This window comes from Aspergillus ambiguus, assembly GCF_047715705.1.
Source record: "Aspergillus ambiguus strain CBS 117.58 unplaced genomic scaffold BDV59scaffold_5, whole genome shotgun sequence".
NCBI classification, from domain to species: Eukaryota; Fungi; Ascomycota; class Eurotiomycetes; order Eurotiales; family Aspergillaceae; genus Aspergillus; species Aspergillus ambiguus.
This window is the reverse complement of record NW_027395518.1, coordinates 1,089,192-1,098,904: the sequence shown is the minus strand read 5'-3', so window position 1 is coordinate 1,098,904 and position 9,713 is coordinate 1,089,192. Positions and strand designations below refer to the sequence as shown.

The following is a 9,713-nucleotide window of genomic DNA, read 5'->3' as shown; positions in this document are numbered from 1 at the left end:
AACGCAGGCAGATACAGAGGCTAAATTAGATCAGGAAGCTAGCCAGGTGGATAAGGAAGGTCCTAAACCACTATATTGGATCGATTCCCAGGGTGGTGTTGAGTAATTTTATGAATAGCTTCAAATTTATCGTTGGGATGAAAATTATCGTTGGGATGAAGCAGACCAACACCCGAAGGGGGGTGGGGCTGCTGACCTAAAGAGACGGCTATATGCAGCAGTATGCGGCTGTTGGAGTAATGCATAGGAATGGGATTAGTCATAATGCATCTGCCTGGCCAACTGGACCGTTCGTTTACTCATCGAATAATACTGTTAATAACTCTCTAATAACTATGATCACAATAATAATCATATCTCCTGCCAAGTCGCAGTTCCACCTCGTGTTTGGTCAGCCCTGCAGCCCTATTGGGGTTCTTCCTGCCTGAGGTTCTTCCCTTTGATTACTCGTCGATCTTCCTCTTCTCTTCTCTTTCTTCTCTTCCTCTCTCTTCCTCTCCCCCATCTCTCTACCTCAATATCTCTACACTCTCCCCTACTAGCATGGCCGACCGTTACTACAATCCCGATGCCCCCAATGGCCATGTCTACGAGCCCTCCGCCCACATCGATGTCGTCTGCGGCCCCCTTCTCAACTACAAGGGCATGGACTCGTCCCATTCCGCCCCAATGTGGCGCGGCAGTGTGTTGATGGTCTCCAAGCCCGGGCCGTCTCAGCCGCGTCTCCTTTTGCGCCCGGCCGCCAGCGCCAGTCAGGGCGTCGCCATTGACGGCCTGCGGCTGTACGAAGACCCCCAGAAAGCCTTCTGGCGATTCTCCCTGACCGTCCCCCTCGATTCCTCCGAAACGCGCTGGGAGTACTCCATCCCCGGTTTCCGATATGCCGACGGCCCGGCCGTGCGCGACCCCTGGGACTTCGTCGTCCCCTCCGTCGACCAGTCCATGCGCCTCATGTTCCATTCCTGCAATGGCTTCTCCGTGGGGACCGACATGGACGCCTGGATCGGCCCCAACCTCTGGAAGGACGTCCTGCGCGTCCATGCGCAGAAACCCTTCCATGTGATGATCGGGGGTGGCGACCAGATCTACAATGACGGCATCCGCGTCGACGGCCCCCTCAAGGAATGGACCTCGATCGCGAACCCCCACAAGCGACGCACCCACGATTTCAACAATTCCCTGCGCGCCCGCTGCGACGAATACTACTACGCCAATTACATCCGGTGGTACTCCACCGATCCCTTCCGGACCGCCAACGCGCGCATTCCCCAGATCAACATCTGGGACGACCACGACATCATCGATGGCTTTGGCTCCTACACCGACCACTTCATGCGCTGTTCCGTCTTCCGCGGCATCGGCGGCGTCGCCTTCAAATACTACTGCCTCTTCCAGCACCACGTCGCCCCGCCCCTGTCCACCTTCACCACCGATGCCCCCCAGACCATGCAGGCCATCAATGGCACCGCCGGCGCCGACCCCCGTCAGCTGGAGAACACCTTTGTGCTGCAGGACCAGCCCGAGGACGAGAGCTGGATCGTCGGCAAGCGCCCTGGTCCCTACGTCGAGGAGAGGAGTCGCAACCTCTATATGCGCCTCGGGAAGCGGATGGCCTTCATCGGCGTCGATGCGCGCACCGAGCGCACCCGCCACCAGGTCAACTACCCCGACACCTACGACCTGATCTTCTCGCGCCTCGAGCGCGAGGTGGCCGCCGCCAACGGCGAGATCAAGCATCTGATTGTGCTCCTGGGTGTGCCCATCGCCTACCCGCGTCTGGCGTGGCTGGAAAATATCCTGAGCTCCCCCGTGATCGCCCCCATCCGGCTGCTGAACAAGCGGTTCGGATTCGCCGGCGGCTTGTTCAACCAGTTCGACGGCCAGGTCGATCTGCTCGACGACCTGGACGACCACTACACCGCCCGCCAGCACAAGCGCGAACGGCGCCATTTCATCCAGCGTCTCCAGGACTTTGCCGCCTCGCACTCCGTCCGGGTGACCATCCTCGGCGGAGACGTCCACCTGGCCGCCATCGGGCGCTTCTACTCGAACCCCAAGCTCCGCATCCAAAGCCAGAACGACCCCCGCTACATGGTCAACGTCATCAGCAGCGCCATCACCAACAAGCCGCCCCCCAAGGCGGTCGCCAACCTGCTGGGTCAGCGCAACAAGATCCATCATATGGACCATGACACCGACGAGACGCTGATGGACATGTTCGACCAGCAGCCCGGCGGCGTGGAAAAGGGCGCCACTTGGAACAAGGTGACCATGCCGTCGCGCAACTACGCCTGCATCACCGAGGTCGAGGCGCCTGACGCCGCCCCCGCCCCCGATAGCTCGGTCGTTCCCATCCCGAAGGACGGACACTTCCCTCTGCATAAGGGAGAGGCAGGTGCTGGTACGCGCCATTCCGCGGCGGATGGCTTCAGCAGTAACAGTGGCATGTATGGCGGATTAGATGTCGCGATCCGGGTCGAAATCGACCCCCAGAACCGAGAGGGTGCCACCGAGGGTTACGGATTTAGCAGTAAGTTTCCCGTTGGATGTTTATGGCATCGGGACTATACTGACCGCACACAGTTCCTCCGCTGGTGGACGTTGCCGCACAGCCGAACCAACGCCCTCGCTCTCATGACGCTGCTCAGCGTGATCCTTCGCTGCGGCCGTCGTCGCAACCCCAGACCCGTCGTCCTCAGACGGCTGCTTAATTTGAGGCTTGGTAATGGCCAGCTCTGCGTGATATCCGGCGCAACGTTGGATTTGAACTGTTTGTTTACATCTGTCTTCTTGTTATCATATTATATCCGTTGCGCGTTTATGTATATCTAATGGATTATTTGGATTAATGATGCTTAAATTAGAAGAAGTTATATCTCTTCAGTATAAATCTTCTCAATCAACTGCAATTTATTGAACTATCATAAGCACCCATGAATAACTATATGATACAGCAACGTTCTTGCTGCCCATACCACTTACATCTACCTGTCCCAAAAAGCCCAGGTCTCACGAAAGGCAGTGACACATATATCAAAAGTGCTATGCTCTTAGTGACACGGTGTATTACAGTATATTTGTTCCTGGTTTGATATCGTACATCATCCACGAATGCAACGTCGAATAGCAGCTATCTACAGCTCGATCACGTCCCCAACATCCGCCCAAGATCCATCCGTAGAGAATCGAAACTCTTTCACCATCCCCTTGGAGACGCCGTAAGCGCGTCCGTTATCAGTAATGGCCAGTGGCGTATTCCGGTCCAGGTTGGACATCGCCGGAGGATTCTCTACCATCCACTCATGCTTGCCTTCCCAGATCACGTAGGAAGTCACTCCGCTGCTGTTGGACACCAGCAGGCCCATATACTCCGGCGAGCCGTCGCCGGGGCTATACACAAACGCAGCAAGCCGCGTGTCCCAGTCCGACGAGAACGCCGGCACCTGCACCGTGAGGTCCGTCCAGCCGTACTTGTCGTCCCCCCAGATGCCGGAGATCTCGCCGGTTTCGTGCTGGTAGAACATCGTCAGCGACGACAGGTTGTGATACCGCGTCCAGCTCTGTGCCATCGCCAGGGACGTCCGCGGATTCGGTCGAAGAAACGGCACGTCCTCCGTGGCCCAGCCGTCCCCTCCGCGAAGCGTAAGGTTGCTCTCCGTCTCCTGGTACAAGACCCAGGGATAGTAGTTGGTCTGGCTCTGGAACAACCAGAGCGCGGCGAGGCTGCTCGACTCCAGCACCCGGATGTTCATCCTCGACAGCGAGTTGCCTTCCGGGTCAGTCGTCCACTGCGTCGGGTTCTGGTCCATCGACCGCGTAATGAATCCCTGGATGAAGTTCGCCTCCGACGTAGAGTACACCCTCAGATCCTGCAGCGCTCATCAGCACGAGATCACTTGACGGCGTCCACCGGCCTCCGCGCAACACCTACAAAGTCCACCTCGCCATACACCACCGTCGCCGCAATGGGCGAATCCGCTACCGCTGGTCCCAGCCGCGACGTGTGCGTCCACCCACTCGAGTCGTTCCGCGTGTATTCGTGGATCCAGTTGTCTTCTTTCTGCACATACAGCCGGTACCCCGTCGAATACGTCTCGTCGTAGTAGTACACGGCCGCGAGGTTCGACGTCCGCGTCGAGTTCGACCCGGCCGTCGTCGACGGAGGCGCGCTGCTGTCCGAGCCGTCGCTGGAGCGTGTGCCCACAACAGCCCCCACGACGACGCCGACGACAACGCACACGCCTGCCAGCGCCGCCAGCAGCCAGAAATGTAGCCGACGCAGTCCGCAGATGGTTGCAGCCGGGACGGCGGCCGGGGCCGCCGCTGCCGCGGACGCGGACGGCCATGCCCCCGACACAGGGACGGCAATCTTCTCCGCGCCAGAGCTGGGGAGCGCCGCGGGCTCCTTGTGTGTGTCGAGCTCGCGGTTGTCCAGCTCCAGCGTGCTGTACGCTTCACGCGGGTCACTTAATGCCATCGCGGGTAGACGGCAGGCGTGGGTATCCTGGAATCGTTTCCAGCATCATCCAGCTGAGCTATCTGTCAGCGAGTGTGAGAAAAGGGGAGCCTGGAATGGAGATCCTTGCAGCCACTGCCACCCCGCCGAGCTCATTTTGAGACGGGGTGACTGGTCGTGGATGATGCTGCCTTGGCGGGTGAATCATTACTCGATTGAAGGCTAGTTTCATATAGATCCGCGACCCGCCGTGTGGATGGAATGCTGGGCGAGAATTGTCGGGAAGTCCCGAAGGGTCCTCGTGTTGGAGTGCATATTTATGGCCATGATCCCATATCGATTGTCGACTATCCAAATTGGAGGCGTCTGCATCTTCCTATCAGGACCCATGATCGATGGCCGTGCTCTTCGCGAGCCCTAAACCCATGGTGTATGCTGAGCCCCAAAGCTTCATTAAACATAGCGATGTCTTCTATGAAGCGTGCAAAGGAAAGGATGTCACTATCGATACTCAGGCTTATTCGACCAGGCTATCCAGTCTAGTAACCGGATAGTGTAGGTAGTGGCTACTATCGTCATATACTTATGTACGCTCATTACTTGTTCCACTCAACCTTCGACGCCTCGAGCCCTTGTGGAAACAGAATCTTACTACAGACAGCTGATACGATGCAAATCTAGCCGCTCAATGCCCGCTATCTCCTGATATCAGACTGTTTGGCTGCTAAATCTGCACAGCAACTGATATAGTAGCTCGTTCTGCCTGCCTCGACCGCCTCGTCATCTACTCTACTTCTACTTCTGCGGGGAAGTTGGAGGGAGATGCGGAGAAACGATCAAACAAGCAAACCGATGCGACTCTCGTGCATCTTGACCTCTCTCAACTCTACCAGGGAATCCCTGCCGCTTCCAGCTAGACCATGGCCGGCCATCATGGCCTCCCCTCATCGTCATCTTCCCAACACGGGCTGTCTGGGCTCATGGTGGCGCATCATGGCGCATCGTATCCCGCCCTCTAAATCCAATCGCACGTCAGCCCGCAGCAGACGGCACGCGAGGAGAGTATCCATGTCCGACCAGACATTCAAGCTTCGTCGATCCGTGTCTGGCTTATCTGCTTCGTGATAAGGAACGCGATGTGGACGAAAAACTTGCCCTCTTGGGCTAGATGCCATCGCAACGGCCGGATCCTGCGCCGTCTGATTAGCTGTGCTTCCCCCGGTGCATGCTCTCCCTGCTTGATCACCATCGCACGGTAAGAACTATGTCCTGCTGTGCTACCTGGTCCGCCCCTGCAGAGGGTCCTAGCAGATGATAAGGTTGGGTCGGAGTATATATGCCTGGTTGACTCCGGTCATTCAGTCCTTGTGACTGTGAACTATCTCCAGATCGCCTATCAGCCATGGAAAAACACCCCCGGTCCGTCGACAAGGACGCTTCCTTGGAGGCCGCCAGCATCCACGAAGGCGAAGGACTCGACCGGCTTGGCTACAAGCAAGAGCTGCATCGCAACCGGTCTGTCCTCACCCTCCTTTTCCAGACCCTTGCCATCGCGGCCATCCCGTACGGCGAGGGAGGCCCCCTGCTCAATGCCATCTACGGCGGAGGTCCCCTGTCCATCTTCGTCGGGTGGATCGTGGTCTGCGTGCTGGACGAATGTATTGCGCTGTCTCTGGCCGAGCTGGCGTCCCGATATCCCACCTCGGCCGGTCCCTACTACTGGTCGTTCCAGATCGCCCCGGGCTCCAAAACCCTCATCTCCTTCATCAACGGCTGGGTCTGGCTCATCGGCAACTGGACCATCACCCTGTCGGTCAACTTCGGCTTCGCCTCGCTGGTGTCCGCCTGCATCTCCCTCTACCATCCCGGCTGGTCCGCCTCCAGCTGGCAGCTCCTCCTCATCTTCTACGCCATCTGCCTCGGCTCGTTCCTCATCTGCACCTTCGCCAACCGCTACCTCCCTCAGGTCGACATCATCTGCGCCACCTGGACCGCCGTCACCATCCTCATCATCCTCGTCGCTCTGTCCGTCAAGGCCGGCGCCGGCAGACACTCCGCCGCCTACGCCCTGGCCCACTATGACACCACCCTCTCCGGCTGGGGCGGCTTCACCTTCTTCATCGGCCTCCTCCCGGCCGCCTACTGCTTCTCCGCCATTGGCATGATCTCCTCCATGGCCGAGGAGTGCCCCAACCCGGCCATCAAAGTGCCGCGGGCCATGAGCCTGAGCGTCCCCGTCGGCGGCCTCGCCGGCCTCTTCTTCGTCCTCCCCATCTGCTTCACCCTGCCGCGGCTCGCCGACATCCTCGATGCCCCGGCCGGCCAGGCCCTCCCCTACATCTTCCACGTCGTGATGGGCACCCCCGGCGCCGCCCTCGGTCTCACCGTGCTCGTGCTCGTCATCACGCTTTTCTGCTCCATCAGCATCACCGTCGCCGCCTCCCGCTCCACCTGGGCCTTTGCCCGCGACGACGCCCTCCCGCTCGCCCGCCTCTGGGCCCGCGTGCACCCGCGCCTCGGCGTCCCCGTCGGCTCGCTCGCCCTCCTCACCCTCATCCAGATGCTCCTGGGCCTGATCAACCTCGGCAGCTCGTCCGCCTTCACCGCCTTCGTCTCCGTCGGCGTCATCGCCCTCGCCGTCGCCTACGCCATCCCCATCGCCCTCAGCCTCCTCCAGGGCCGGCGGGACGTCGCCCACGCCCACTGGTGCTGCGGGCCCGTCGTCGGGCCCGTCGTCAACGTCCTCGCTCTCGCCTGGATTGCCTTCGAGCTCATCTTGTTCAGCATGCCCACCGCCCTGCCCGTCACCCGCGTGTCCATGAACTACGCCTCCGTCGTGTTTGTCGCGTTCATGACGCTGTCGGCGCTGTGGTATGTCGTCTACGCGAGGAAGTGTAAGTCCCTTTCACATCTTCCATCTACGTCCCCCGTTCTTATGGTTGTCGCTGACTGCTGGCCCGCTTGCAGCTTACAAGGGTCCGCCCGAATCGGATGGGCTGTAGTCTTTTTTTTTTTTTTTTAACCGTAGCAGGGGCTAAATCACATTTCATACCTCGTGCTTCGTCCAACGCAACCAGAACAGTAGAGTGTAGATATTAGTAGAGCTGCGCCAGTCTGATGGTTCGCTTTTGAGTACACGACCCGCTACACATCCGCGACTTCATCCCGGACGGGCTCCTCCCGCCGCTTCACCCCCTGGTTCGGCATCGCCACGGGCACGCGAACCGGCACCGGTACCGTCGACGAGGCGTTCTCGGCGGACGGCCGCCGACGCCGCACAACCTGGTAGCCGCGGTCGAGCTCGATCTCGATGGCGCAGCGCACCTTCATGGCGCTGACGGCGGGCCAGACGCCGCGCTCGCCCTCGGCGATCCAGTGCGCCAGACTGCCCTTGGTGGGGTTCTGGTACAGCTTGGTGAAATCCCACAGCGACAGGTCCGGCACGACGGTGAGGCTGCTGCCGGGAATGGTCTCCTCGATGAGCAGGCGCGCGAGCGGCGGCGGGAGCAGCCCCACCGAGTCGAGCTGGCGGAGTCGGTGGCGGAGCTCCGTGATGACCAGCCGCGTCATGGATGAGGTCGGGTTGAAGGCCGGGTTGGGGGCGCGGCGGTCGCCGACGCTGAGGTTCGACCGGAGGAACGGCACGATGTAGGGCCGGGCCTGCGAGACGATGAAGTGGTTGACGTTGAAGAGCTCGGCAATGCGCGAGAGCGGCGACTCGCGCTCGCTGTATTGGACGTGGTGCCAGGATTGGAACGTCACGTCTTGGGAGTGCGGCCACGGCACGATCGCCCCGGTCTCGTCCTTGCAGTAGATCGTGACCGGCTGGTAGAAGGAGCTGCTGGAGGCGTTGGAGGCGACGGCGGCGGACCAGATCAGCTGCGCCGGTTGTTAGTGGGAGACGAACGGGGGCGCCGGAGGGGGGTGATAAGGTGGATTGGGGGAGAGGGCTTACGACGTTCGGCGCGGTCAGGTAGTTGAGTAGGTTGGGACTGCCGCTTTTGCTGGAGATGGCGACGGTGATGTTGAGGATGCGCTTGGAGCGCGCGTAGGCTTCTTCGAAGGTGAGGTCGCCGAGGTTGGTGCGCACGCAGTCCTCGAGCACGCTGGCGTCGAAGAAGTAGCCCTTTTGGATGTAGCGGCGGGTGCGGCGGAGGAGCGTCGTGAGGCTGTCGCTCAGGTAGGAATGCCACCATGAAGGGTGCGTGTCCCGTCGACGGTCAAAGGCCGACAGGTCGATGCCCTCGCCGTTGAGGAACGGGAGGAGCTCGTCTTCGGCGTGGACCCCTACCAGCGCGGCGATGAGGGCACCGGTGGCGGTGCCCGTGATGATCCGCGGCAAGAGTCCCTGGAGGTGGAGCGCCTTGACCACGCCCAGGTGGCAGAGGCCGAAGATGGACCCTCCCTGGAGGACGAGAGTGGTGCGTCCGAAGGCCTGGCGCGTGTCGTGCAGGAGCTCGAGCTTGGCCTGCGAGGTGAACCCGCCGTGATGGTTGGCGGTGGTCTGCAGCTCGGTGACGTACTTGATGGAGAGCGCGACCTGCGTGATGTAGTCGTCGATTAGGAACTTGGTGCCGGCGTACGCATGCTGGAAGAGCTTGGGCGAGGTGATATTCCCCAGGTTGCGTACGAGCCCGGAACGCAGGAGATTACAGAGCGTCAGGACGTCTCCGTCCTCGCGGGCACTGAGAAGCGCCTCGACTCGCCGCAGGATGAGTCGATAGTCATAGTGACGGCTGGTCGGGTTCTGGCGCCTGGATTGGTGAGTAGGGGGAGTAGCGGGCAGACGGGCCGACGGCGTCACTCACCAGAGATCTACGCTGAGAAGCTCATCGAGGTCGAAGGCCGCCGACTCCCACTCCTCGAAGGTGCAAGCTGTGGCGAGACGGTGCATCAGCTCGCCCCGGGGCGATTGGGAGGTCCACCGCGATAGGAGTCTCTTTGCACTGTCTATCAGCTCGCGTCCACCACGGGGGTCTCTCCGGGGGACGTACATCTTTCCAGTACTGGGCGACATCCAGAAACATGACGGCGAGGCCAGCGAGAAAGCGCGTGATCGCGAGGATGGAAGGGAGCATCTTCAGATAGCCGGGAATTTGGCGCGACTTTCACATGCTGAGCGGGGTGGAGGGAGGGAGGGGGGAAAGGAAGATGGAGATGGAGATGGGAATGGAGAGTGTGAGTGGTAGAAGTTGAAGTTGAGGGGAAGCGGAATGCGGGCGGGATGATAACACCGCCCGCTCAGTCCTGCTACAAC

At 60.2% G+C, this 9,713-nt stretch overlaps 4 protein-coding genes across 4 annotated transcripts; 2 read left to right on the top strand and 2 right to left on the bottom strand.

Moving 5' to 3' along the window:
• The first annotated feature begins 340 nt into the window (after nucleotides 1–340).
• Nucleotides 341–2,907, top strand: BDV59DRAFT_172748 (uncharacterized protein). The gene is made up of 2 exons (XM_073688764.1): nucleotides 341–2,530; nucleotides 2,584–2,907. The coding sequence occupies exons 1-2, from the start codon at nucleotides 544–546 to the stop codon at nucleotides 2,709–2,711; spliced, it is 2,115 nt and encodes a 704-aa protein (XP_073551144.1). The 5' UTR covers nucleotides 341–543; the 3' UTR covers nucleotides 2,712–2,907.
• A 227-nt stretch (nucleotides 2,908–3,134) lies between these two features.
• Nucleotides 3,135–4,477, bottom strand: BDV59DRAFT_199575 (uncharacterized protein; the record flags this gene model as incomplete). The annotated part of the gene is made up of 2 exons (XM_073693389.1): nucleotides 3,135–3,869; nucleotides 3,932–4,477. The coding sequence occupies 2 exons, from the start codon at nucleotides 4,475–4,477 to the stop codon at nucleotides 3,135–3,137; spliced, it is 1,281 nt and encodes a 426-aa protein (XP_073551143.1).
• A 1,239-nt stretch (nucleotides 4,478–5,716) lies between these two features.
• On the top strand, nucleotides 5,717–7,458 carry BDV59DRAFT_210909 (putative amino acid permease; the record flags this gene model as incomplete). The annotated part of the gene is made up of 2 exons (XM_073695681.1): nucleotides 5,717–7,350; nucleotides 7,424–7,458. Exons 1-2 carry the CDS (start codon nucleotides 5,859–5,861, stop codon nucleotides 7,456–7,458), a joined length of 1,527 nt encoding a protein of 508 aa, XP_073551142.1. The 5' UTR covers nucleotides 5,717–5,858.
• BDV59DRAFT_134032 (triacylglycerol lipase family protein) lies at nucleotides 7,440–9,712 on the bottom strand. Its single transcript, XM_073687024.1, has 4 exons — nucleotides 9,451–9,712; nucleotides 9,265–9,395; nucleotides 8,412–9,210; nucleotides 7,440–8,335 (listed from the first exon to the last, which is right to left on the bottom strand). The coding sequence occupies exons 1-4, from the start codon at nucleotides 9,532–9,534 to the stop codon at nucleotides 7,601–7,603; spliced, it is 1,749 nt and encodes a 582-aa protein (XP_073551141.1). The 5' UTR covers nucleotides 9,535–9,712; the 3' UTR covers nucleotides 7,440–7,600.
• Between the last annotated feature and the right edge of the window lies 1 nt (nucleotide 9,713).

Coding starts and splice junctions, on each gene's coding strand:
- BDV59DRAFT_134032 (XM_073687024.1), bottom strand. CDS start 9,534: ATGCTCCCTTCCATCCTCGCGATCACGCGCTTTCTCGCTGGCCTCGCC. Junction 9,396..9,450: donor TCGCCCAGTACTGGAAAGAT/GTACGTCCCCCG, acceptor GACAGTGCAAAG/AGACTCCTATCGCGGTGGAC. Junction 9,211..9,264: donor CTTCTCAGCGTAGATCTCTG/GTGAGTGACGCC, acceptor TCACCAATCCAG/GCGCCAGAACCCGACCAGCC.
- BDV59DRAFT_172748 (XM_073688764.1), top strand. CDS start 544: ATGGCCGACCGTTACTACAATCCCGATGCCCCCAATGGCCATGTCTAC. Junction 2,531..2,583: donor CGAGGGTTACGGATTTAGCA/GTAAGTTTCCCG, acceptor GACCGCACACAG/TTCCTCCGCTGGTGGACGTT.